General features: G+C 49.0%; 2 protein-coding genes across 3 annotated transcripts; one reads left to right on the top strand and one right to left on the bottom strand.

The window, feature by feature from the left end:
* Nucleotides 1–457: 457 nt before the first annotated feature.
* LOC135825810 (cell adhesion molecule DSCAML1-like) lies at nucleotides 458–16,724 on the top strand. Its single transcript, XM_065338435.1, has 13 exons — nucleotides 458–472; nucleotides 2,587–2,644; nucleotides 4,802–4,902; nucleotides 6,665–7,021; nucleotides 7,380–7,474; nucleotides 7,878–8,052; nucleotides 8,488–8,634; nucleotides 8,861–9,025; nucleotides 10,042–10,344; nucleotides 12,275–12,547; nucleotides 14,727–14,813; nucleotides 15,202–15,379; nucleotides 16,164–16,724. Exons 3-13 carry the CDS (start codon nucleotides 4,839–4,841, stop codon nucleotides 16,525–16,527), a joined length of 2,208 nt encoding a protein of 735 aa, XP_065194507.1. The 5' UTR covers nucleotides 458–472; nucleotides 2,587–2,644; nucleotides 4,802–4,838; the 3' UTR covers nucleotides 16,528–16,724.
* Nucleotides 16,725–18,076: 1,352 nt separating this feature from the next.
* On the bottom strand, nucleotides 18,077–27,639 carry LOC135825811 (AF4/FMR2 family member lilli-like). Of its 2 annotated transcripts, XM_065338436.1 has the most exons (5): nucleotides 27,422–27,639; nucleotides 25,663–26,665; nucleotides 24,196–24,396; nucleotides 21,584–21,781; nucleotides 18,077–19,957 (listed from the first exon to the last, which is right to left on the bottom strand). In XM_065338436.1, the coding sequence occupies exons 1-4, from the start codon at nucleotides 27,526–27,528 to the stop codon at nucleotides 21,620–21,622; spliced, it is 1,473 nt and encodes a 490-aa protein (XP_065194508.1). In that variant the 5' UTR covers nucleotides 27,529–27,639; the 3' UTR covers nucleotides 18,077–19,957; nucleotides 21,584–21,619. The 2 variants fall into 2 exon arrangements, with proteins under 2 accessions (XP_065194508.1, XP_065194509.1); XM_065338437.1 differs by lacking the exon at nucleotides 24,196–24,396 and having other exon boundaries at nucleotides 27,422–27,638.
* Nucleotides 27,640–27,923: the final 284 nt, after the last annotated feature.

Raw genomic sequence — 27,923 nt, 5'->3', positions numbered from 1 at the left:
CGTCAATCGGCACCTGGCGCTGCCTAGAACTCAGTTTACTCAGACCAGAGCTCCGACACCAACCGAAGTCCAGAGTTCTGCTGCATAATAATGACAGAGCGTCCCCATGCATGCCATGCTAGCTGTCACACGGACTGTATTCAGATGTGTGCACCATGCGTGCGGAGTTGGAGTTGGAGCTACAGCGCAGCCGGAAGCATTACCGGTATTTGCCTGCATATCGTGCGTCTACGTCTGCATGCGTCTGCATGCCGTGGGAAGAAAAGAATTTTATCCGGAGCGAAATACGAAAATCAATATCTTAGCGAGTCGTGTACTTCTTGTGTTATGACATGGTGCAAGTCGGTGCCGCCTTTGCTCCGCAGCATTCGGTACCCTGCTGTTATTCCGGATGCACGACCTTCCTTTCAGCGGCTTCCTGTTTTCTAAGGCGACCGGTACCAGCGACAAGTCCACCGGATTCGTGGCCAAGGTAACTACTGGTATCCCTTCACATGGTTCAGGGCTAGGGCGGCTAATCGGCAGGTGAGCAATAATATTCCCGGTACTTGTCTTGGAGTGAACTAGTAGTAGTACACTTACCCACATCCATTCTCCGACTACTGACGGTGTCGCAAACATGGTTAACCGCCGGTTGCGGTAGTTATTTCAAATATTTTTTATTGTCCTCACTCCGCTTGAGATCAAGTGAGTTTAGCCACGGTGTCAGGATCTCGGTCCACGCAAGATGCGGTTAGACTCATCGCGACTGATCATCGGCCAGCGTTGTCTGTTAGTGTTACCCCTGGTTTTCAGTTCCGATTCTTCAGCATTATTTTTTGAGAACGAGGTGCGCCTTAGAAGTAGGGGTGAACCGATTGGCCCTTATCCGTGAATCTCTAAAAATATCGATTGACGATCGAATGGTTATCGACTGACATTGTCCTCAAACATGACCATTATGCGTTGCATATTTACGCTTATACTGAGCTTGTATACAAACTCCCATCTCTCCCCACACAACACTCCAGACTTGTATTTTGCATATAACAGGTACTTCGATGACGAGAATATAAACTGGTATATAAACTGGTATATAAACTGGTGTATAAACTGGTATATAAACTCCTTTTTTTTTTTTTTTTTTTTTTTTTTTTTTTTAGGATTTACACTAGTGACCTGCAGTCCGCCTTGATGGTTTTTCGACATGCACGACGGTCCCAACTTCAGGATCTCTTTCCCGTCAACGATGAAGAATACAACGTCGTCCTTTGTAACATGTGCCTTGTGCTGCACCTGGCGTTCGAGGCTGTCCTTCTTTCGCTGTTTCAGCACTCCGTCTGTCAAGCGCAGCACTCGACATGTGCGGCTGAAGAGCCCCGCGTGCCGCTCCTCCTGCGTTTTTGCATGGACATAGAATGCAGATAGCAGGGGCGACGGAACTTCACTACTGATGGTTTTCCAATCGATGTTCTCCTTTCCGCATCCCTCGCAGAGCGGACGGAACATGCGCAGCCATAATCCGTGGCACTGCCAGTGTTCTTAGAAACTGCTGCTTGAATAATGGCATCGTGATTCGTGGTCGTCCTCAGAAGAAACGTTTGGGAGTCGATTCAACAGGCTCGTGCTGATTCATTTTACTCTTACTTTGGAAAGGAGACGAACTCTATGTCTCTAAAGTCTAATGAGCAAACGGTTCTTTTACAGAGCCCGCGGTGAGATCTGCGCGCGGTAACGGTCACTAGCACTGTGAGGTTCAAACTAACTTACTTGGCGCATAGCTGTTACTTCCGATGTAACTAGTACTTCAGTACTAAACTGAAGTCACAAAGAGTGTGTGATGGTACTGCACTAGCACTGCATGCACTGCACAGAGTCAGTGGTAGTCTTGTACTTGATCCGCACAGGTTGGTGAAAGGAAGACTCGTCGAGCCATGGTTGTGGGTTGGAATTCCAATCTCTACCCTTGTGGGGGAGAGGGGAGTTTGTATATCAGCTCAGTATAAGCATAATATAACCTACTCAGTTGATTATATGGGAAATATAAACCAATATACAAACCTCGGCTTCGCCTCGGTTTGTATACAGGTTAATATTTCCCATATAATCAACTGGTTAGGTTATATTATATACATACAGTCAACTTCGCTAATAACGACTGCGGATATAACGAAAATTCGCTAATAACGACTGCGGATATAACGAAAATTCGCTAATAACGACTGCGGATATAACGAAAATTCGCGAATAACGACATAATTTTCATGCCCAAAGCAAAGTCCCATCCAACACTGTGACACATAATGAGACTTCGTGTTTAACGACACTTCGCGAATAAGGACACTTTTCTGATGCCCCGCCCAGTGTCGTTATAAGCGAAGTTGACTGTACACACATGCACATGCATGGTCCCACAGCCCTGCACAAGCAAACAGCAGCACAATATGGCTTGAAAGTGATGACGTCAAAAACGGCCAGGGAGTAGCAAGTTGACATCAGATTTCTATTTTGGATCCACTAAGGTGTGACTTTGCTATTGCCTCAGTATGTGGGTGCATAGCAACCCACTCATGTCGTATGCATGTGTGACTTTTACTTTGCCACCAGGTGTCACCCCGCCCCTATTAGCCAAATCAGTCAGTTTCACTGGCTACATCACCTTGCTGTGAGTAGGACCGCTTGAAATGTGCTTGGATCCATACAAAAACTTTTTTTTTGAATTTTTGAAATTGTTGCTATGCTGTGACGTAGCACTTTCAAGCCCTATATGAGGACATTGTAGGTTTAGGTCCAGGGCATGAACTACAATGATGATGACTGTGCTTCTGGGAATTTATACAGTCATGTACAGTCAGTCATGTATGTGTTGACATTATGTGCCAGTTGAAAAGGGGTTCCCTTCTAGCGACTCAACCTTATCTAATGTCCAGTCCACTTATTGACTAAGTCGTGTCCCATCTACTTAGAAGTACTGTATTTTCAGGAGTATAAGCCTCACTTTGATTAAACACTCGGAACTCCCCCCCCCCCAATAATCGGTGTGCCTATTTCTACTAGTATTCTAATTGTCCGCAAACTCCAACGCAGCCACTTATACATCAACTTCACTTCTCAATTCCAACGCAGCCACTTATACATTAACTTCACTTCTCAACTCCAACACAGCCACTTATACATTAACATCACTTCTCAACTCCAAACTCCAACGCAGTCACTTACACATCAACTTCACTTCTCAACTCCAAACTCCAAAACCGGTCTCTTCACTGCGCTTCATTTTCAAATTTACATTACACCAAATTTCCGCGCCTGGCCCGTCATTAGGGTAATGAATGCCTATTACTATGTCGGTCAAATGAACGGTGCGGATAAACAGGGTAGAGATGAAGTCCAATGCCGCAGACGGCAAGCTGTTTCGGCCATCTAGGCCTAGGCATTGGCGGATAATGCTCGAAAAGCTGGCAGATTCTGCTCGAAAAGCAGTGAAATTGGCAGAACCATACAAACCTTATGGCGGGCTATTCCTCGAATTCTTCTCCATTTCTTTATCCATATGCCAAACATGCATGAAACTTACCAGAAAAAGTACCGAATTCTGCCAATTTTTCTGCCGGCATTATCCGCATCGGCCTATCTAGGCCTGATCAGCACAACTACAAGTACGGTCTCAATGTAAGCCGAACTAGCGGCCATGGCACAAGGGTGGCACCACGGATATTTTTAAAAGATAGCTCGTCGCCGCTCTAGTGCCAGAGTGCTTCTACTAAGTAGGAAAAGTAGCGAGCGATGCAAAACTCAGCAGCAGCAAAGCAACCAACCGAGAGTGCTCAACACGACAAATGCCAAGTAGCGTGTAGACAGCAAGCTGTTTCGGTCATCTTCTGCAAGTCAACAAATATTCGCCGCATTTGTATTTTCGGCCTGGTCACGTTTGGCCGAATCTTGTTTCGCAAGATTCAGTGTGACAGTGTATACAGGCGGCAGCAGAACAGGCTGAAAATTTGATGTGGCCAAAATGGCATTTCGCCCTGGGAGGCCGAAATTTGAATGGGCCGAAACATGTAGACTTGCAGCAGGCCCGATCTGTACAGCTACGAGCTTTTAAAGAAATGTGAACTACTGTTCAGTACTGTGGGTTGCCGAAGAACTGGACGGGGGGGGGGGGGGGGGGGTCAGCCTCCTAGCCTAGACCGTTCCTATTTTCATGTACTACAGTTGATGGGCAGTTGAGACACCGTGTATACATTGGTATGCTGTGCTTGACGACATTCTAGCTTGGTCGTTCTTCGGCGCTCCGTTCTTCGGCGCCCGACAGTACTGTAAGACCAGTAATGTTCGTTAACATTACTGGTCTTACAGTATCGGTGTCACGTAGCACTACCCCCCTCTTTGCAGTTGGAGCCCGGGGGAAAACCACTATGCACAGGACTATAGTGATTGGACTAATGTGGGAAAACGCACGCAGTGGTCTGTTTTAGTAGTTCACCTTTGAAAAAAATTCACGGTTCGCGTGAGACTCGGCTGGAAGCCGGGCTTTCCGCATCCGTAGGAACGCCACCACCCTTCAAGGATCAAGGCGCAGATGTAGCTCCTCAAGCGGTGGGAGGTGAGTAGATCAGCTCACCAGCAAGTGGTCAAAGACCGAAAATCCCATTCACTGCATCCATGTTTTCCTCGTGCCAGGCCACGAGTTCCCAATTAATATAAAACATGGTCCTAAACGGAGACTCCCTCGATTTAGGCTATGGCCTGTGGAGAATCCATAAATACAAATACAAATACAAAAATAAAATCCCTTTCGTACGCTATTCCACTTTCACAGGTTCTGGCTGGCGATCACGGCACGGAGACATCACACCATGGCCGCCCCATACTGTATGCTGGTGTGCACCCTCACCCTGTCACTTCTCCTCTTTGGACTTGGTAAGTGTTGGCGTAGACATTGGTGCAGCCACAGCTTATGCATAACCTGCCAATCAGCCCGATTTGGCTGCCGTGGACCGTCCCAATATCAAGGGTGGTAATAGGCACCCAAAAGTGCATTTTTCGCATGCCCCACAGCTACATTTGTACTTTTGTATACATTTTCATACCTAGTTATGTCATTGTCCCAATCTCAGATTTGCATGGGTTGGCAGGTATAGTACTACCGGGCACCAAAGAACGGCCAGGCTAGAATTTCACCAATCTTTAAGAACGGCCAGGCTAGAATCTCACCAATCTTTAAGAACGGCCAGGCTAGAATTTCACCAATCTTTAAGAACGGCCAGGCTAGAATCTCACCAATCTTTAAGAACGGCCAGGCTAGAATTTCACCAATCTTTAAGAACGGCCAGGCTAGAATCTCACCAATCTTTAAGAACGGCCAGGCTAGAATTTCACCAATCTTTAAGAACGGCCAGGCTAGAATCTCACCAATCTTTAAGAACGGCCAGGCTAGAATTTCACCAATCTTTAAGAACGGCCAGGCTAGATTTTCACCAATCTTTAAGAATGGCCAGGCTACAATTTCACCAATCTGTAAGAACGGCGTAGGCTGGATTTCTTGCAGATAAGACCGTAATGTACACTATAATGTACACTCAGACGTGTAGCTCTGCATAAATGTACATGTAAGACTGTAGCATCGAAGAAGAAGAACGAAGCTGCTGTGTTCGCTGAAAATGAGAACGGTCTAGGCTAGAACCTTGACCCCCCCCCCCCCCCCCCCAGTTCTTCGGCGCGCGACAGGACATGTTTGCTAAAGCACAGAGCATGTACTGTTTTGGACATGGAAATCCAATGGAATGACCTGGGCAGCCCGGCACCCCTACTTGCTTAGCAGGTACACGCACTGTAACACTGCAAAATGGACCGACAGTGTCTACGGCTGCATGGCCAGCACTCCGTGGTCGCTTCGCCTCTCTTTCTCATACTCTCTTCCTCCCCTTCCCTCCTTCTCTGCCTCTATCTCTTCCTCTGCCTCTTCTCTTTGTCTTTCTCACACTCTCTACTTCCCCTCCCCTCTCTTTCTCACTCACACTTTCTACCTCTCTTTCTATCTCTCCCTCTCTCTCCCTCTCTCTCTCTCTCTCTCTCTCTCTCTCTCTCTCTCTCTCTCTCTCTCTCTCTCTCTCTCTCTCTCTCCTCTCCTCTCCTCTCCTCTCCTCTCCTCTCTCTCATTCTCTGTCCCTCTCTCTCTCTCTCTCTCTCTCTCTCTCTCTCTCCTCTCCTCTCCTCTCCTCTCTCTCATTCTCTGTCCCTCTCTCTCTCTCTCTCTCTCTCTCTCTCTCTCTCTCTCTCTCTCTCTCTCTCTCTCTCTCTCTCTCTCTCTCTCTCTCTCTCTCTCTCTCTCTCTCTCTCTCTCTCTCTCTCTCTCTCCTCTCTCTCACTCTCTGTCTCTCTCTCTCTCTCTTTCTCACTCTCTGTCCCTCTCTCTCTCTCTTTCTCTCTCTCTCACTCTCTGTCCCTCTCTCTCTCTCTCTTTCTATCTCTCTCTCTTTCTATCTCTCTCACTCTCTGTCCCTCTCTCTCTCTCTCTCTCTCTCTCTCTCTCTCCTCTCTCTTTCTCTCTCTCTCCTCTCTCTCACTCTCTGTCCCTCTCTCACTCACTCTCACTCACTAACTCACTCAATCTCGTTTCTCATCCACTCTCTATTTCACTCTCTCTCACTCACTCTCTCTCTCTCGTTCTTTCTCACTCCAGTACTCTGCCAAGTCCCGACTACACCAAGCATTGATGCCAGAGACACAGATCTGTTAGTGGACTTGGTGGAAGGAGATAGCAGTACGGGGTTTGCTGTTCTTTGTAATGTGTCAATGGACGATGATAACGCCCTGCCGCTGGAGCTGCGATGGACTTTCAATAGAGAAGCGCTTCCACTGGAACGACAAGAGATCGAGACCATTTTCGAGAGCAATCGTACTACTTACACCAATATTCTAGATCTCAATGTCCGTGGAACATGGCTGGAAGCTGATGCAGGAACGTATGGCTGTACGGCACGAACCAACGACACCGACGAGATACCTGCTGCTATGACGTTCCAGCTGGTTGTCAATAGTGAGTACGATGACTCCACACTGCCGATTACTGTGTCCGCGCTTTTTAACTGCCCGATTTCGTCGATTTAAATGTACCGTTAGGCATCGCTAGAGAGCCCCACCGCCACCGCAATCCCTTGGCCGTGTTTTGGAGGTGGGGTCCACCCCGTCCTGTCTGTAGGTCATACCAGAAGTACCTTGTACTGTGTGTGTGTGTGTGTGTGTGTGTGTGTGTGTGTGTGTATGTGTGTGTGTGTGCACGTGTGTGTATGTGTGTATGTGTGTGTGTGTGTGTGTGTGTGTGTGTATGTGTGTGTGTGTGTGTGTGTGTGCGCGTGTGTGCACGTGCACGTCTGTACAATCATGTACATGTACAGTACGACCTGAAGTATTGACACTGGAGGATGCGCAGGTTGGACTGCAAAAAACGGTCACACTGACTTGCACTACGCGTGCTACGCTACCTCTCAATGTGAGTCACACTTTGACATCAGCTGTATACACATTCTACACGCAACCCCTAAGAACTGGCGAATTTGCCAAGCAATGTCAAAACACCCCCCCCCCCCTCCCCCTTTCCAAAAAAACTCACCAATAATGTCAAGTGATGTTACAGCATGTTCCTCCCCCCTCACCCACCCCACCCCAATGCCTCCAAGGTTTTGAAGGACAATAGCTTGCATAGAGGTTATGAGTAGCTGAAAAACGGGTGTCGTTTGGTGGAGAGGCGCTTGGTCCCATGTTTCACACCTTTCTTATCGTCATTTCCGAGAAAAAGGCTATGTAGCAATTGAAAATACATGTATAGGCTCTTTGCCCTTTTCTCGGTTAAATGTTCCAGCTGGTGTCATGGTTGTTTCCTCTCTGCTGTGTAGTTTACGTGGAGTCGAGGCGGCACCGTTCTGCAGACAACAGCTGAAGTGAACAACAACAATAACATATTCACACTGACCAATGTCAGTCGCACAGATTCAGGCAACTATACGTGCCGCGCTACCAACCGCTTCGGCAGTGCGAACAGCTCAGCCGTCGTCAATGTAGTGAATCAAGGTAAGAGATCACATGCAGAATCTGTATCCTTTCCAATGGCCTGAATAAACGTGGAAGGCAATTGTCTTGATGTGTAACCATGGCAATAATGGCAGTCTTGTTTGAGTCTTCGCAAAGCAGTTGCAGCCCAATCAGGCCAATCTGTTCGCTTCAGAAAAGTGGCGTGATTTCTTGAATACTGCGAGTTGCTCCGTGGCGTACGGTGCCAAACTAAAGCCTCGCGTGTGCCCGCACGTGTGTGTGTGTGTGTGCGTGTGTGTGCTTGTTTGTGTGTGTGTGTGTGTTTATGTGCGCATGCTTGTGTGCGTGTGCGCGTGTGTGTGCAAGCGTGTGCGTGTATGTCATGTATATCCGTCTGTCTGCCAACACGACCTGATCACCCGTTTGGATCTGTATGATGTTGTTCATGGCAACACCATGACTGTGTTTCTGCAGGGTTGCCTTTCTTTGCTAGGTCGTTTCGACTGACAGTTACCTCCAACAGCAGTCAAACACTGATCCTGCAATGGCCGACGGGTGTCTTTGATGGCAACTCACCGATAATAGGCTTCGACACACAGTGCTTTGGAGTGGGATTTCACCGTAAGTCGTGTCGAAGGATACGAGAAAAGGGTTGTGTTGAATGTGTTTGTACACGTGTATGTATATATTTGTGTATGTGCATGTGTGTGTGTGTGTGTGTGTGTGTGTGTGCGTGTGCGTGCGTGTGTGAATCTATACACATGTGCGGCAGTGTGCGTGTATGTATTCTGAAGCCTAGCATAATAATAATAATATGATCATGTCTGGTACTCTATTCTGCTGGCAGGTGACTTGCACACTTCCCGTCCAGCTCTAATTCCACCAGATCGACACCAGTTTGTCTTCCGTGAGCTTCACGCGGGTCGTTTGTACGCTTGCACGCTGACCGTCATCAACGCACTGGGCTCCACTGTTAGTCAGCCGGCCTTTGCAACAGTCATGCTGCAGTATGGTAAGTGAATGTACAGCGCTGGCCAAAGAAATCCAACCTCATGATTGAAGACAACTGCTTTGCGGAAAAATGTGCAAGCTCTGTAAAAAAAGGCGACGTCGACAAAACATTCCGCCATGGGCCGGGGTATCTGCAGGTTGTGCAGCAGAGATGGGGAGTTGCACACTCTTGTTTACCTACTCTTGGTATTACACTGGCGGCAGCAGTGGGATTTGTACCCACGCCTCCGCAGAGACTGGAACCTGGAGACCTCTCCTTTCCTCCCAATTGTTTGTCACAGGAAGGTGTACCACAATTTCCGGAGTGTAAGCGCACTTTAAACACTCATTGTTCACTCAAAAAAAGAAAGGTCGATGCGGCGTGTACTATGATGATCAAACGAACGGTGATATACAGAATAGGTGTCAGTATTTCACGACAAAAAAACTGAGTGCAGCTTATACTCTAGTTCGGCTTGTCCATGTACTCCGGAAGATATGGTACGTTCATTAGGAACAAAGGATGTACTGGTCCTTTTGTTCGTGAAAAATGTGTTGCAATTATGGATAGCTCACCATCTTAGCTGGCTAGCTGAGGTCTCTATGAGTGAGATGAGGCCACGATGCGGGGATGTCTGAGTTCCAACCAGTGTTATTGGATAAAGCAGGTAACTCGTAACTTGTGTGTACGTTTGTGTGTGTGTTTTGTGTGTGTGTGTGTGTGTGTGTGTGTGTATGTCCGTGTGTATTTGTGTGTGTGTGTGTGTGTGTGTGTGTGTGTGTGTGTGTGCTTGTGTGTGCGTGCATGTGTGTGTGTGGGGGGGGGGGGGGGGGGCGGGTTGTAACTTTGTATATGCGCGCACATGCACCGGCATGTGTGCAGCATGTGCACATAATTATGTGTGTGTGCGTGCGTGTATGTACGTGTGCATGTCGGTGTGTCTGTGTGTATCATGTGATCGTCTGCGTGTGTGTATCATCTTTTCGATTCATCTCTCTGTTTGTGGGCATGTGATGGTATCGAACCCATCTCTACAGTACCGGATCCACCGACATTAGTTCAAGCTTTTCCAGAGCACGGTGTTAGCGGCTTGCGGCTGATTATTTGGGTGCGGCTCGAACCGAACGATGATGTGCAGTATTATGAATTGACGTACGATTCAGTGCACGTAGACCATCCGATCGCTCCCGAAACTCTTCGAGTAGAGAACACGGGCAGTTCCGCCATCCAAGTTCGCGTGCAGGGTCTGCGACGGCTGACTGAGTATCGATTCGCAGTCCGGGCCGTTAGCTCTCATGGCGTGGCCAGTCAAGCTACATCAACAACAGCCACCACAGAAGGTAAGAGTTTCTCTTTAAGCTATCCATCTTTATTTTAAAGGCCAAGCAGCTTGTTGTAAAATGATGTGTTGTTTTCCTGTGTGATGACATTCCCAAAACTGTCTTCGTCTAGTCGCATGCATTGTGTGATATGAGCATGAGCGATGTTGTAGACGGCAGCCCTTTTGTCAGTCTTCTTGTTCGTCTCTTTGAGTGTAGTCTGCATTTCCGTCATGTCAATGATGATAACGTAACAAACAAGTCTTGTCCCGGTTGTGTCCTGCGTCCCGGGGAACCGGAATGGCTGCGATTCCGTTACAAGCTTGAAGCCATGTTGCTGGTGTGTGCGAGGCCGGCCAAAGAGGGCGTTTGGCGCAGGTGGAATTACTTTATCTTTATTTTTATTTGCTACAAGTGCCCATGGGCTCCAGTCCCGGTTAGAATCGAGGAGCAAAGGGGTGGTGAGACCTAGGGCACTCGGCCGGCCTGAGGTCTCGGCTTCGTAGTGAGCTAGATGCAGCAATCTAATAGCAGCTACACAACCATGCTGTGCACACAGCTAGTTGTTTCGGCCGTCTAGGCCTCATCAGTGCATTCACATACAGTGGAGATCGGATATAACGACCTTGCATATAACGACAGATTGAGTTCAGCGACACGATTCTGTTGCCCAAGTCGTATAGCAAGTCCTTTGTGAAGATCGGGTTTAGTGACAGATCGAATATAGTGACATTTTGTTCTCTCCCGGAGGAGCGTCGTTATATCCAATCTCCACTGTATGCGATTCCGACAGACAATCCAAACAGCACAGAGTGTTTTTCTAGGAAGGACAGTTGTGTCTGATCTTGACTACCGTAATGTCGCGTATCAATACTGGGCTTATTCCTGTGAAAGGCGATCTCTGGTCTAGGCTTCTGTTCATGCCAGGCACTTCATATATGTCGGCACTAACGCAATGATTATTTTGCCAACAGTGTATCTCGAAAATCAGGGTGTATTGAAAACAGGCTTCTATAGAAGGCTTTAATACAAGACACTACGGTATTTGCCGTCTAGTTGTGATCCCCCCCGTCGGGCAGATGTTCAGGTATCACAGTTCTGCTGCGGTTGGATTGGATCTTATGTGTACGTTCACGTCTAGCTGTAGATCCACTTGTGACGAGCAAAACTTGCATTTTGGTCCGCGCTCATTCTGTGCTCCGAATAGTAGTCATGAGTCACGCAATTAGAGTCAGCGGATTTGGCTGGAAGGGCTACAACCACCACATAGGAGCAGTCGACTTCGCCGATTAACAAGTTGACCCATATATTCATTAGTAGTGGGAATGGAAAAGTGATAAAGTCTGAAGAAAAAACTTAGTATCCTCACCAGGACTCAAACCTTCGCTTAACCCTAGCAAATAGATTATAATTATAGAAAAGAAAAAGGACCCAGGAAGTACAAGTTACGTTATATTAGACACCCTTAGCAAAAAACGTTACATTGTAACGGTATTATCGTAAGGGGGAAAATACCGTGATTTGGGTTCGACCTTTAGCAAGATGCACGCTATTTTTAGTACGCTGTTGCCACGAGAATAGCTTTGATTTCGCGCGGTACAACCATTTTTGTCACCATATACGCGATACAAGGTGAAATGCGTACGGACTATGCAATATTTGGCCAAAACACGTACCGTTGGTAACAACGATAAATCAGCCCCCATAACATTTATACGCTGCAGCTTCAACGCTATTTGGGTGATCAAGGTACGAGTACCGTAAAAAATAGCGTTACCGTTGTTTGCTAAGGGTGTCTACTAGCGTTATAGCGTAACTTGTAGTTCCTTGGTCCTTTTCTTTTCTATAAATTTATCCTTGGCTTTCCATCCGAGTCCAAGTAGTGAATAATTTTGACAACATAGCCTGAAACATGTCCTCCTGTCTGAATGTTCTCTCTACTTGCACGCAGCATTCCCGATTATCACTGACCCACCGCCGGAGACAATGGCAGTGTCGCTGGGCACAGACATCACTCTACCCTGCTCTAGTGAAGGGGACCCCGTCCCCGTCACCCTCTGGGACACGCCGTCCACGTCCGCCAGGACACTGGGGATGGACCCAGATGGCCGCCTGGTCCTGTCCAACATCCAGCCAAGCGATGCCGGTCTGTACACGTGCACGGTAGAGAATGTGTGGGGTTCAGCCAGCAGCACAGCGGTGATCACCGTCGCCGTAACACCCAGTAAGTGAACCGGCTGAGAGAAGTTCCGCATCGAATGGCTTCGGGTACTAAGTTGTCGGGAAGTGAACATCCACTCCTGCCTTATTAATAACCATTCCAGAACATGTACTCGTACAGCGAAACCTGTCCAAACGACCGCTTGAGGAATCATGGTCTCTGATACCAGGAGGCCTTCTTATCCATTAACTTTTGATAAGGAGACCACCTGGTATCAGAGACGGTGATTTGAAGGTCCCTGAAGCTGTCCTTCACACAGGTTTCCCTGTACTTGTTTTCAATAACTTTCTTGGAGACAGGAAGCTTATCAGGGAAAGAAAACTACAAATCTCAAGCTATTCTTCACCATCATCAGCAATAGGGACTCGGAAATTCATGAATCAGTTTTCGGGCAGTCTCTTGAAGTGAAATCCAAGCAAACAGAACCAACGAAACATAGGGGTACTTATTTTCCGTTATACAAAAAAATTACTTTGCCATACTAGGTGACTTTGCAGGAAGATTTGCACAGCCCTTCTTGAGCTGTTTGCCGGAATATGTTGTGAAGGCAGGCGCGTGCACCGTATGAGTTTTTTGGTGTCTGGAAACCACCTTTTTTCGGGCAATCTTGCCAAAAGAAAAGCGTGTAGTACTGGATTGGTTATCGATCCTGCAAACGTATCGATCGACGGGCGGTTTACAGTACAGTGACTATGTCCTTATTTCGAAGTGAGAGAGAGTTGCTTTGCATGCAGTTCGAAATACATTATTCTCTTTTTCTTCAGTGGAGAGTAGCCACGGAGGGATCGATCTCTAGCTCTGGTTCGCTCCTGGATTGGCAATGACGTTCTAGAAATCCGTTTTGTCTCGAAATTTGAGTCAAGCACGCGCGATGCAAGTCAGTTCAAGGATATGATTGACGATATCTCCTTCCAAACCGTTGCCTCAAATCAAGATCGCCACAGCCTTTCGTTCTCGCTCATGTGCGCAGCAGAGATGTTCGTCAAAAACGTTGTCGACTGGAAGACGTAAAAATGTGCGTCCATGATCCACTTGCGCTGCTTCAGAACGAAGCGCTACTCCGGCCGCGACTCAAGGACGCGGGGCTTCGCTTTTCTTCCGCGCGTTTCCATCGAAGCAAGGTCCATAACTCTCTATTGAAATCATGTGGAACATTGCCAATACATGCTGAAAACGTCGTCATAAGAACAGAAAGAAAGATACGTCGAATGTAATCAGTGTTTTGATGAAACGAACATGCCTGGAGTGGACTAGTGAAGTACCTTTTATACTGCAGTGTAGCCCGGGCGGCTAGGTCTATCAAAAATTTTACGTGTTCAATATGACAAACATGTATACTAGTGTGTACATTGACTTTTGCACCCTCTTTGCAAATGCTTTTTGAAGTGCTGGTATGTAAAAGGTTACCCGTTTTATCCTGCTATCGATTATACATGTACCAACATTTCCATGTAACTGGCATCGTCCCCTCCCTCCATTCCTCTTTATTCTGATTTCTGTCCTTTCTACCCCTGTACCTAGTACCTGGTTCCCTCTCAGACGCGTTTGTGCCTGCATGATCTGATGATAGCAGTCGGACGAGCCCCGCATCTCATCAGCACCAGTGTTCATTGGTGCCCTGCACCCCTGATCTTGAGTCCCCCCTCCTCCCTCCTCCCTAGCCGGCTGCCCTCGCCGTTATCTCCGACGGGATGTTCGGGGGATGCGCATGACATGTGCACAAAATTCATAATTATACAATGGGGCCCCAGAAAAAAATTACCAATTCTAGAAACCCCCCTTTCAAGACTCGGTGCACGCCACTGGAAGGGATTTACGTTTCCCACACCTTTGGTGGATAGCGAATGGATGATTCTGGATAATCATTACAGGCAAGGTAGCAGTGAATATGCACTAGTGGGCACAGCAGTATATTCATGTCGTGACCTGTGTACTGTACGCATGTCGTAGCATAAGTACGCCTGAGTGGACTCGGAAGGAGAGCCAAGGATAAAGTTATAGAAAAGAAAAAAAGGACCAAGGAACTACAAGTTACGCTATAATGTTATCGCATTAGCTGATTGTTACTGACTGGTGGTGTTTGTGGGCATTATAGCGTAACTTGAAGTTCCTTTGTCCTTTTTCTTTTCTACAAATACGCCTGTTACAATTTTTCTGTTCGGGCACGCTTTTGGTTCTGCAGCAATCGGCTCCAGCACGGCCGCTGTCGAAACCACCTCTAACCCAGCCATCAGCAGCCATATCAATATCTATGCAGGCACTGGATTTTGTAAGAACAACATGGTTCAGCGTCTGCAGCACAGTGGCTGGGTGGTATAAGGGGTTACTTGAGATTCATACTGTTGTGGGTTCGAATCCTGCTTGTTCTCTTCCTTTGTCTTCTTTCTTTCAAATTTTCTTTTTGAAGTGGAGAGAAAATTTCTAAGTCCCTCCAAAGTCGAAAGATTACAATGCCTAAGTGGTCAATACAAGCGGTCGATATTACGGCGATATGGGTAATATAGGACCAGTCAAGGATCACAAGAATTAGTGGAGGGCGATGTAGAAGAGTGAAAATGGTCATTTATTGCGTAACTTGTAGTTTCTTGGTCCTTTTTTCTTTCCTATAAATACGCCCGTTGCAATGTTTCTGTTCGGGCACGCTTTTGTTTCTGCAGCAATCGGCCCCAGCACTGCCGCTGTCGAAACCACCTCTAACCCAGTCATCAGTAACCATATCAATATTTATGCAGGCACTGGATTTGCCGCCCTTTTCTTCCTAGTGTTCATAGTTACAATCTGTCAGTGCCTCAAACGATCCAAGAGCCAACGCAACTTAAACGCCATAAGGGACGCGTAAGTGAGATTTGGGATATCGGTGAATGATGTGTGTGTGTGGGTGGGGATACTGTGTGTTTTCTCACTTGTTTTACACTATTGTGCACGCTAGTTGTACTGCATAGGACCCGTATACATGTATGTACGATGCCACCCCTTTTGATGTGCCACATGCATATACAGTATGTGTGTTCAGTTATCCGGTTCCCTCGTCTGTCCGGATATTTTCGTGGAAAACAGATGTGTGCGGTTAAGCAAGGTCTGACTGTACCCGTGGTGACAGGGTTAAATACACTGGCACGGTGGTGGCTACGACTCTCTGCCGGCCACTTTGCCGCGGTGACTGTTTTTGGCTGCGTGCCCTGCGGAACTAGATGCGTCGCATGATGTGAAACATTCCTGTCGCCGCACTGGATACACACGGTACATACGGTACATACGGTACACACGGTACATACGGTACATACGGTTGCACACTCTTGCACTTACAGTAAAACCTGTGACTAACGACCTTCCCAGAGAAAGCGGTCTTTAGTGGCAGGTGGTCGTTAGTTAGAGGTTTGCACCGCACCACCATAACAATAACAATTATGAATGTGAGACCGTCCGTGCCTGGCAAAGTGGCCTGTAGAATCAGGCTGGTCGCTAGTCACGGTGGTCATTAGTTACAGGTTCTCCTGTACAGTAATAATTATTATAACAATTACAATGGAGTCTTGTCGCCATTGTGCTCTCAGGATCAGAATATGAGGTTTACTGCAGCAATGAAGATTGCCAATACCTATTCTGTGTGTTGCCATAGGAACAACATGGCCGCCATAGGCCTGCGAAACCCGAGTTTCAGCAACCCTTCCAGAGCCCTAGATACACCGTCTGGACCGCCACGGAGGACAAGTTCATCACGCCAGGTGGGAGCACAACAACGGACGTCGCATCCGGCGCTCCAACAGGGGACTGATGCCTCCCTCAATGAGAGGCCATTGTTTAGCACGGCACATGCGTTACATGGCCCCGAATATTTGCCCTACCGCACTACATCACGGCCACCACCACCCCCATACAGCAGTATCAGCAGCATTAGCAGTCTTAGCATTGGCTCCAACAACCCCAAGCCAGTCAACCCACCTTCGTATCAGTCAGTGATCGAAGCCGAACAAATGGTCTGAACGCCAGCGGAGTGGATTTGTACATCTCTCGAGTGACTGAGCTGTTTTTTGTATGAGAGTGAGCGTGTTGCTTGTTGCTTGTTGTCTGACCCACAACGGCCATGTAGAGCACACGAGAAGTCCATGGAGCCTTCCACTTGGCAAACCTGCAAGAAAGCAGCACTCCCTGCATGAACAATGTTTCAGGATATCTCCCCCTCATCAGCTGTTAAAGTTGAGCTTAAATTAAGTAGGCTAATGAAATGTGTGTTCCAAGAGCACCGCATTATTGTAGTGCTCTCAGGGCCAAGACTAAGCATCACCATTACATTTTTGTCCACATACCAGGTCTGAGCTCTGATACTGCAGGTTCCGCGAACGTACTCTACTTGGCCCGCTATTTTGCCCACTTTTCTCCGCAGGTCCTTGCGCAGATTTCTGAATGATCCTGCTGATTTTCCCTGTTGAGAGCATAAGCATCGGTGTGCCACTCCATAACAGAGACGCACATAGCTTGCTTGAATGATGACCTCATTGCCATAAGGTTCCATGATCCATGATAATTATCGCCCACAATACTTACATCAATATTCTTAATAACACAGAAGCCTTGATTGGTAGCACTACGCGTCCTCGCCTTGTAACATGCTGTCAAAATCGAAAATCAAAGTCTTGTGATTGTGCACACTTCACCCACGACACCCAGTAATGGAAGACAATCTGGCTTCGCTGTCCATATTTGGCAGGATTCAGTGGTGGCAGACTGATGGCAAAACCATATAAGGATGAAAACATGCTGTCACGTGACCAATCACATACCCTCTAGACTATAGAGGTTGGAAGCTGGTGGATGAGTTCGTAGCCAGCCGGCAAGCTGTGGTGTGTGTAGTGATTCCATCTCAGCTCCCCCGCGTTCAGCGCCAACCAGGTGAGCGCGATCGTTTCAGCGCCGTGAACCTACATTATTATAAGCGCCGAATTCTACAGCGCCAGCAGATAAGCGCCGAATATCTCAGCGCCATGTATTGTACCACCACATACGTCGGCGCAACCTTTCTCAGCGCGACAGATCTCAGCGCCATGTTACTCAGTGCCATTAATTTTTATTATAGTACAATGTATGTATGGACATTGTCACATCGCCTGTAATGACTATGACTGTACAAGTATTGACTTCGCGCTCTACTGTGTCACGCTGTACTTTATCGCGCTCTACTGTATCGCCCTGTACTGTACCGCGCTCTACTGTATCGCCCTGTACTGTACTGTACCGCACTGTACTTTATCGCTCTGAACTGTACCGCGTTGAACTGCACTGTGCTGTGCTTGATCGCGCTGAACTTTTTCTCGGTGTAAACTACCGCGCCTCACTTTTTAGCGCGGGGTTGCTGGCGCTGTACTTTACCGCGCTGACAGTCATGGCGCTGAAGAAGCTGGCGCTGTGAAATCCTGCGCTGAAATGTATCGTGCTGAAACAGTGGCGCTGAAGTGGCAAGTCACCCGTGCAGCTGCATGGGCCATGCGGCGACAGGCAGGCAGGCAGCAGTGAACACCAAGACAACAATACTACTAGCATGAGTTCAGTAACACGACCAAGTCACCGACTGCATAACTTCGCCGGAAATGCTGTGCACTGGAGACCAATAGTCTACAGGACTTGCAAGCCAATGGTAAACGTCAAACCACAACCAGCCATTTCAAGAAAGGATAGAGCAGCGGCAATCCGTATAAGGAAGCAGTGCGCAACGGGATCCTTATGAAAGGCAGCCTACACCTAGCCCTACTGCGAAAGGAGAGAGCAGTGATCGTACGTATAAGGAAGTGGCTTGCGCAGCGGCCTAGCGGAGCGGTTCTCAGGAGAGAGAGAGAGAGAGAGAGAGAGAGAGAGAGGGAGAGAGAGAGAAAGAGAGAGAGAGAGAGAGAGAGAGAGAGAGAGAGAGAGAGAGAGAGAGAGAGAGGGAGCAGTAAATGGTGCACACACGCTGCTTCTGATACTGCACGGAAAATATTTTGCCAAATACTTCGAAGTAAGAATATCGCACACCGGTTACGCGGTACAATACAAGCTCAGACAGCTGATAAACCATACATGAAAGTGAGCAGCGGTCAGGCAGTGGAAGGCTGGGGGACCAGATGTCAATAGTACTCTCGGAATACACACAAATACGGCTTTGAACTCATAAAGAGATGATAGAATGCAACCTCAACGGCAAGACATGAATGAGAGACAACATGGGGAGAGGGGTTGGAGAGTTCCAGAAAGTCGGTGCCTATAAAGTTGGTACTAGAAGAAAAAAACACACGCAGGCATACACGGCCACACACACACGCACGCACGCGCGCGCACACACACACACACACACACAAGGGTGGGCATCCATCAACAAGCACGAGGTACACCACTGATAGAAAAGTAGCCAGCAAACCAAAAAAACAAGCGCGTGAAAGGAGATAAAACAATAGATCTAGAAGCGCAGGTCAAGGAAGAACTCGGCGCACACAAGTAAATAGTACAAGAAAGAGCATGGCAGGAGAACAGAGCAGAGCGCGGGATGTAGCACGACGAACTAGGGTTTGTCCTCAGAGTGCAGACATTCCTTAAAGCTGGGACAAGGGCTGATGGTCCGGGAGGCAGAGGCCTCTGGCACAGCACGCTTTGTCAAAGATGAACGACGAGCGGCGACGACGGAGACAGGAGGAAAAGAACTAAGGGGAGAAAGCGGAATACAGCGGCAGCAATGCGTCAACAAAAACAATCACACACACGCATCACGTGAGCAGGTAGTCACCAATATATCCATATGTGAAATCCAGACGCAGCGGCGGTGGCAAACGCTAGCGGCGGTAAGCGGAAGCAGGCATAGTTGACGTGAAGCGGCGATACATCTCAAGTGCGCGTTTGCTACGCCGCAAGACGGATGACAACGGACCGTAATAGCAGCGGCAAGGCGGGCTCCACAGCACACACGAGGAGAAGCGCGAGCGAGCTTTCAGACGGTAACTTAACGGCCAACACCCGGCGGACTGACCGGGGGGCAGTATTGGTCAAACAACACCGTGAAGATGCCCGGCGGACACGATCCCGTACGCGTGGCGGCATGTGTTACGCCCTGGCGCGTGTGCCTCGGTCACAATCAAATCCTGCTGGCGTTGGACCCAAACCAGCAGAGCTCTTCTCTTCCCAGCGCACGGCACAGCGGCCCTATTTCAACCTCGGCGTGCGCTGCAAAGTGTGATGCGGATACGATTCTAGACACAGACGAATGCAGGATCAACAGCCGAGCACACTATGGGGCAAGTGTGGAATTCTAGCCCAACGGCCCGGCAAACAGGATTGGCAGAGTGTACCACCGGCGCGGCAAAGATCCACTCTGCGTAGCGCCCGGCCGACGGAATTCTGCACGCTACGGAGTTAGCAACTGACAGGGCTACTACGGCTGAGACTTGATCCCTGCGATACACAAACACAGACAAGTGGAACCAGAGATCAGGGCACGAGTACGTACAGTGAATCAATGATGCGTGTGCACACATACATACGCCGTGCAAACTTACACACATACACAAAGACACGCACGTGCACACACACACACGCGTGCGGGTGCGCGCAAAAGCGCAAAATACCCCAAAACCCGTATCCGTGGCAACCCCACACCAAGCCAGTGTGCACCCAGTATAGATGGTAGGTGCGCTCACACGACAGACAAACCTACACGCTATTGCAGCAATAATAACACGAGGAGAAGGCATACACATGACAGTAAAAACAACAAGTAGAGTGAAACCTGTCCAAGACGACCGCTCAAGGGACCTTCAAAACGTGGTCTCGTTACCAAGTGGTCTCCTTATCCAGGGTCATTTGACTGGAAATAGCATCCCTTGGTCCTGGTTTCAGTGGTCTTCTAGGATAGGTGGTCGCCTTATCCGAGTAGTGGCCTTGAGAAAGGTTTTGCTGGACCGTTAATCGGCCCCGGCTCGAATTCCCGCCCCCTGTCGAATTTCTGCCTGTGAAGCGACGTTGGCGTATACAACGAAGTACGATGTTGAACCGACGCATGTACTGCTGTACACAACATGTGCGGGTGCAGGACGGAAATGTGCACAATCCAGCTTTCCAGGTCTGATCTTCTGCTTTGCTGTACATCGTACTGCACGTGAACAATTTGATCTAAAGCGGGATTCACAGAAGCTTTTTTTGCGATGCGATGCGCGACGCGAACTCGCGAAATATCTTTCACAGAAGAAGAAGTCAACGATGCGACGACACCTTGCTAATTTGGCGCGACGTTCAATGCAGGTGAGTATGTCACCATGGTATTCGTGTGGCTTGGTACAACTTTTACAAACCTACAAGCAACTCTTGAACTTTCGTACAACTTTGCTGCAGGAAAGGTCAAAATTGTGCGCCTCATCGCTTGTCGCATCGCGAAAGCTGAGCCAAGCTGAACTTCTGCGATGGCCCAGTTGCGTGAGCTGTGAGACGGATGCGATTTGGGGATTTCCCGGTTTCGCGGCCGTCGCATTGCAAAAAAAGTTTCTGTGAATCCTGCTTAATTCCCGCCCCCTGCCTAAAAACTAGCTGGGAAGCGACACGGCGTGGGGGGGGGGGGGGGGGGGGGGGATCAACTGTGCTTTACGGTACTTGCACACACGAGGTAGTGGGCTGCTCACTGAAATCCGATCACGTGAATTTAAAAGTTTGCGCCCTGCACCAGTTCATCATCCCAGTGTTCACTGGTCTAGGGCCGCACAGCGCTGCCCGGCACAGCATTCACTACCTTGATCAGATGATCAGATTTCATTGAGCGACACTGAAGTTTATTGAAGAAGAAAATGTTCAGTGCCAAGACCCCAGACAAAAACAGCAGCAGCAGCAGCAGCACTAGATACTCAATCGGCTGAAGCATACGCCAAACACACATACACCGACACTCAGACACACAGACACACGCACACACACACACTCACTCAGTCAGACACAAACACACTCACTCAGTCAGACACACACACACACACTCACTCAGTCAGACACGCATCCCACATCCGCCCCAGACACACACACACACAACGGACTTACTCTATGATAAAGAACTGATGGCCGGCTGGGCGTATGCTATTTGCCCGCCGCTAGTAAGAGCTTTTCTTTAAGCTGCCGTACGCGCTCCTCCTGTATGTGTATGTCCATATCGGATATCGATGCAGTGTCCGCGCTACGACTTGTGCTCGCGTCCGCGCTACGACTTGTGCTCGCGTCCGTCCGGGGCAAGCTCGCCGTCTGTAAAAGGTAAATCAAAACACACGAGAGACAAGGAATATTTTTTTTAAGGGCAACAAAAGAACAAAACAAACTGTGCAACCATCACAGTTTAAACAATGTGAAAGATTATACTTGTACAGTCAGACCTCGCCTATCCGGTCCTCTTTTATCTGGATCCCTCGCCTATCCGGTCCTCTTTTATCTGGATCCCTCGCCATCCGCATCAAAATAGTTGGTTACAGATTTACAGCGTATCCAACATAACCGGTGTTCGGTTATCCGGTTCCCTCGCCTATCCGGATATTTCGTTTGCGGAAAACGGACGCGTGCGGTTAAGCGAGGTCAGACTGCACTGGTTTCCAAACACGGCTTCGTGTGATATAAAAAATAAAAATAAAATTTCACGGTTCGCGCGAGACTCGGCTGGAAACCGGGTTTTCCGCATCCGTAGGAACGCCGCCACCCTTCAAGGATCAAGGATCGTGTGATATACATCAGTGGAAATTCTTCACGGAACTAGGAACAACCAAACCAGTCAATACAATATTCATATGGCTGTCGAGGGAGTAGTCAACATGATAATAATAATAATAGGGAATAATTCTTTTAATGCAAAAATACCTTGGGCCTCGCACATTGCACAAAAAACAATACTAGAATAGTCATACGTCGAGGGAAGACAACACATCGGGGTCAGGTTTCGTTCATGAGGAACCCCATTCCCCCCACACCCATACACTCCGATCAGTACATCGACCTGGCCTGAAAGCTGCCGATAGACAATTTTCAAGTACAATACTGCCGGGCGCCGAAGAACGAATAGAGCATACCAATATGCGCGGTGACTCCACTACGCATGGACTGCTGTACATGAAAATAAGAACGGCCTAGGCTACGAGGCTGACCGCCCACTTCTTCGACACCCGACAGCACCGTAGAGTTCACAGGAACCAACATAATACCGTACTGGCAATATATGTTGCCGCAGTGAGGCCATGAAGCGTTACATTGGCACATGTTTGCCGCGCGCATGGCGTTACATGCAAAGTCGCACAGGAGCCGTTACACAGGTTTCTATATTGCCGCAGTCCTTTTTTTGCTATTGCCGCATCACTTTTTTTGCTATTGCCACATCATTTTTTTGCTTTTGCCGCATCATTTTTTCTTTTCAAAAAAAAAGATCGCCGCACCCCGCCGGACGCGCGTTACGAACTCAACAAAAATTTGTCGCACTAGCCTGGTCGCGCGTTACGCCGCACCCCCTGCGTTACGCGTTACGCGGCAACATATATTGCCAGTACGGTACTCATCAGCTGCTGTAGCTCGCCAGGAGCTTGGCATCTATGCACAGCCAGCAACCTGTTCACTCCTAACAAACACAATACACCTGGATTTGCAGTGCACTTTCCAGTCACCCCTGAGCAAAAGAAAACAGCGAGTGCTCACCACAGCGCTTAGGTCTTGTCAATGAGGAACACGACCCCCCCCCCCTGCAAAACAAAATTTCGGCCGTAGCAAATTTTTTGGCCAAACATGACCTGGCCGAAAATAGATACCGTATTTTCCCCATTAAACGTACACGTCTCCATTACTAGTACGTCCCCAATTGTAGTACATGTTGGGTGTGGATCGAAAATATAAAAGGACACGTCTCTAATAATAGTACATGCCGGAATGATGTGATGGGCATTAGTGGGGTACAGATACCAGGGTCCACCTTACTTCGTTTTTTCATCGTCATTGTGTCTTTGTACACTGATTCCTACCATGGTTGGGTGTATTTACAGCCTTACAGCATCATTATCACGAGTTGTTTGCCACCCCACCCAGGCAATCAATCTTCCCAGAAACAATAAAAGTACACGTCTCCAATACTAGTACAGTCTCCTATAGTAGTACAGGTCTGACCACCTTTGAAAAAATAAAAGTACTGTACATTTATTGGGGAAAATACGGTATGCGCCGAATATCTGTTTGCTCACAGGATGCAGTGAAAAGGTGACACAGTCTGAAGATTGTGTCGTTACTCGGGAGTTGTTGGTATACCCGACGACGATATTCACAAGGTTGACTGTACAGACATGTACAGTCGGATCTCGCTTATCCGGTCTTCTGTTATCCGGATCCCTTGCCATCCGGAAGAAAAATCGTTGGTTACCGATTTCCAGCATATGCCATGCATACATACAGTGTGTGTGTTCGATTATCCTGTTCCCTCGCCTATCCGGATATTTTTTTGTGGAAAACGGATGTGTGCGGTTATGTGAGGTCTGACTGTGTACGCATGCATCATGGAGGATCCCCTACCAGGACTCCAAGCCCAAGCGCAAAAGAGAGGCCATGGAGTCCACAGGTGATTGAGCAGCTAGACTGCGAGTTGCACCCACCAGATAGCCCGTACAACATGTTTTGCCCCGGGCCGGGCCACTTACAGGCAGAAGGAGCAGAGTGGGGGTTTGAGCATGGGTAGAGATTAGCTGAAAGTGAGCTGCTGGTGGCAGCGGCGGCTGCTGTAGCTGCTGGGGTAACTGCTGCTGTAGCTGCTGCTCTTCTTGCTGCAGCTGCTGCTGCTGCTGTGGAATGTAATGTATGTGCTGCAGCGCATGCTCAGTGATAGTAGAGTTAAGTATTAGCTGTTAGGGGATCCAGAGAAGAAAAGCAATTATTCAAGCTGTCAGCTATTACAGATAGTACAGATATTAGGAGGAGTGAGACACGAGACATTAAGTCATTAGCAATGTTCGGTTCAAATTATGGTTAGTTTAGAGAATTGCAATCAGCTGGGTACAAACATAGCTGAGGTGCAAACATGTGCATACACACAACGCCTGCATCACCATTACCATCAGCACAACCACCGCCATCACCATCACCACAGCCACCAACACCACCAACACAACCGCCGCCATCAACACAACCAGCACCAGCATCACCACAACCATCGCCTCACCATCACCACTGCTGCGATCACCAACACCACAACCACCACCATCACCACCAGCACCGCCTTCATCACCAAGAACACAACCACCATCACCATCATCAACACCAACACCACCGCTGCCATCAGCTGCGGTGCCAGCAGCACCAGCGCCACAACCACCAACAACTGGTCACCTGCACCGTCAGCAGCCGTGGCACCAGTACCAGCAGCATTGTCGTCAAAAAACCATGTGTACAGCTGTATCACAGCCTGACCATCACCGCTCAAAGCAGGGTGTGGTTGCTATGGTACTGGCCATTGTCAGCATCAGCATCAGCTTCAACAGCAACAGCATCAGCTTCAGCATCAGCATCAACAGCTTCAGCATCCACAGCATCAGCTTTAGCATCAGATTCAGCTGTAGCATCAGATTCAGCCTCAGTATCAGCATCAACATCAGCCTCAGAATCAGAATTAGCATCAGTGCTAGCACATTACATATTAGCAAAAATCAACTTAGTTATTTTAGTTATTTAAAACTCATCAATCATTAAAGTAGGCAGAATATGGCATCATAATTTTTTCACCGAAGAAAACCTTGAATATTTCGTTTAGTCCAGAGGCGGCTGCAGTGCATAAGCAGGGTGAGTTCACTCCGGGTTCAAGGACATATGAACGGAAAGAAAAGCAGCGCGCCGAGTGCAGCAAAGGCAGAAATATTCACCGAGTTTGTCTACCCCACCCCAAAAATATTTACCGAGTTTGTCCACTCCCCTTACACACAGACGCACGCACACAAAACACACACACACACAACACACACACATATAATTTACGGAGTTTACAGAGTTTATCAACTCCCCCTTACACACGTACACACACACTCGCACACTGCCGAAGAAGCAGTCTGCGCAAAAAATGACTACGGGCCAAACCAACACAGAGCACTCCCTGCACCACGGTGGAGAAGACTTACTTTGCCGTGCGCCGTGGCAACACTTGCGACCATTTGCCGACTGTTCGATGCCGGTGCCGCTCCTATTCTTGCGCCCGCCCATGCGTTCGCGTCCGCATGAGCCCCGGTGAAGTTTGCGAGAGCTGCTGCTGCCGCTGCGGCAGCTGACGAGATAGTGGCCTGCGGTCCATTCGTCCGACACGCTACGGGCACGCCTTGCTTGGGACTTGCGGACGATAGCAACGGTGACGCTCCTGCCACGGCCTTGACGAGCGGCGTGAGCGAATGCAGAGGTGGCGTCGCAGTCTGCGACTTAATGACGACGGGTTTGGCGGCGGGCGAAGTTACATTCGGCTCTCTTTTTACCACTCCTGCCGCCACGTGTTGCCGACCGGCGGGTGAGTTCATTGCCGTTGATCCAGCGCCGGCGCTTGTAGTCGACGGCGATTTGACGGCAGCGGCCGGGCTCGTCTTGACTCCCGATACGGGCATGCCGTTGGGTGCTAGCGCGCGCAGCTGCGGCATGGGTCGGTTGTGAAAGGCGAGCTGCTCAACCGGTACGGCCTCGCCGGTGAGGCCATCTACGGGGTGCAGGTGGTGCAGACGCTGCTCGTGCATCCACTGCGAGTCGCGCAGATGCAACGTGGTCTTCTGCGCGGTCGATGCGGGCGCGCACTTGGCCAGTACCATGTCGTGCGACTGGGGCAGCAGGCAGGTGACCGGCTGCCGGACCAGGCCGCAGTAGTTGCGCTCCAGCTGCGGTTGCCTGCTGATGGGCCGCTGATGTTGAAGGTTCTTCACGGCGCGCGCCAGCCGCGAGTCGTTGTGGCGCGGCGCCCGACTCTGAGCGCTGGCGCGGTGGGGTTTCCCCGCTCCGCCACCGCCGCCGCTGCTACTGCTGGTGCGTGCTGGCGGTACGTAGCCCGCCGCGTGCGTGGCATGGAAGTCAAACTCGGCCGGGTTGAACGCCTCGCCGAGGAACTCGCGCACCTGCAGACGCGAGCGGAAGCGCTTCCCGCACGGGCTGCGGAAACGTAAGCGCATGCATGAGCACACACACGTACACACACACACACACACACACACACACACACACAGGAACACGCAGAACACAAAAGCAATGAAGTCAGCAACATGCATTTAAATCACAAACACACAAAAAACCAAAAACAGAAGAAACAGAAACAAATGCGATGTAAAATGTATCCATTGGCAAAAATCCAATAAAATATTCCCAGGCGTGGCCTCTAAGTCCAGAACTGCATGTAAGAGCTATGCAGCTGTACCACTATTTCAAGATCCATTCGGAAAGTGCACCGCACCGGAGCTGGATGCAAGGCATTACCTGTGCAACCAAAAAATCAGGCTTTCCAGGTAAGAATATACTCAAGATAGGTGTGCGCAACCAGCCGGGAAACATGCGCGAATGCCGTGATACGCTACGCAAGCACCACGAGGCGGCGGAAGGGCAAATTAAAGCCTGGACGTGATTTCCAAGAGCTCACACAATGGCCAACTTGCTTGAGGCGGCCGCCATTTTGTCCAGGTCAGACTCTAGACCTCGCACCAGGACACTACCAGCCATGGCGGCCGCGGCTTTCCCGGCGGCCGATAAGCTCTAGGTGATGCCTGGGCACACTGGTTGGGCCTTTGCTCGGGCTCATCAAGAAACATGCAGCCTCCAATATACCACTAAAGGTGCCCTTCGGGGACCTTGCCCTCGGAGCCGTCCACAGTTGGCACTGAAAAAAATCTTTGCCCTGCAGCTTTCCAGGCCTACCTGTGGTAGTAAACATCAGCACGACCCGCAGTAGCACCCGACTTGCGATAGACCACCTCGCGCCTCCATCCGTTCTCCATGGTCGTGAACTCCTTCTTCGTCTCCATGCTTCCAGGATCGCGCTTGGACGCGTTTGCGCGAGCAGTGTTTCTTTCTCTCACAGTCACACACTCCAGTGCTTGTCAGTCGACTTCGCAATCACTGCACTGAGCCTGAGGACGACTGTGCGTTTTCTGAAGACTCTTCACCCACACACTCTAGACTCACTATCACGACAGCACTCGATTTCACACGTAAACTTGGTCTCCACCTGGGAAATTTTGAAGTCCAATCCACTTTTCTTTTCAATCACTGGAATCAGGCTTGTCCGCCAGTGCAGATGTAGAGGTTATGTAAAAATCCTACCCGCCAGTGCATGCAGTGCAGTGAATGCCATATGCAGAGATCCCCAAAAATTCGCATAAAAATAGCAATCGCACTGTGCGTGCATTGTGCAGTCTTC

The sequence above is a fragment of the Sycon ciliatum genome, chromosome 10 (assembly GCF_964019385.1).
Source record: "Sycon ciliatum chromosome 10, ocSycCili1.1, whole genome shotgun sequence".
Lineage (NCBI taxonomy): Eukaryota > Metazoa > Porifera > Calcarea > Leucosolenida > Sycettidae > Sycon > Sycon ciliatum.
The sequence above is the reverse complement of the archived record's forward strand: the minus strand, read 5'-3'. Positions and strand labels throughout refer to the sequence as shown.

Excerpts from the sequence above, each read along its gene's own strand:
- LOC135825811 (XM_065338436.1), bottom strand. The coding sequence starts at position 27,528 with ATGGAGACGAAGAAGGAGTTCACGACCATGGAGAACGGATGGAGGCGC. Across the intron at positions 26,666-27,421 it reads GCTGATGTTTACTACCACAG|CCCGTGCGGGAAGCGCTTCC; the intron begins GTAGGCCTGGAA and ends ACGTTTCCGCAG. Across the intron at positions 24,397-25,662 it reads TTGCCACGGCGCACGGCAAA|CTAATACTTAACTCTACTAT; the intron begins GTAAGTCTTCTC and ends ATCCCCTAACAG.
- LOC135825810 (XM_065338435.1), top strand. The coding sequence starts at position 4,839 with ATGGCCGCCCCATACTGTATGCTGGTGTGCACCCTCACCCTGTCACTT. Across the intron at positions 9,026-10,041 it reads AACAGTCATGCTGCAGTATG|TACCGGATCCACCGACATTA; the intron begins GTAAGTGAATGT and ends CCATCTCTACAG. Across the intron at positions 14,814-15,201 it reads CTATGCAGGCACTGGATTTT|CAATCGGCCCCAGCACTGCC; the intron begins GTAAGAACAACA and ends TTGTTTCTGCAG.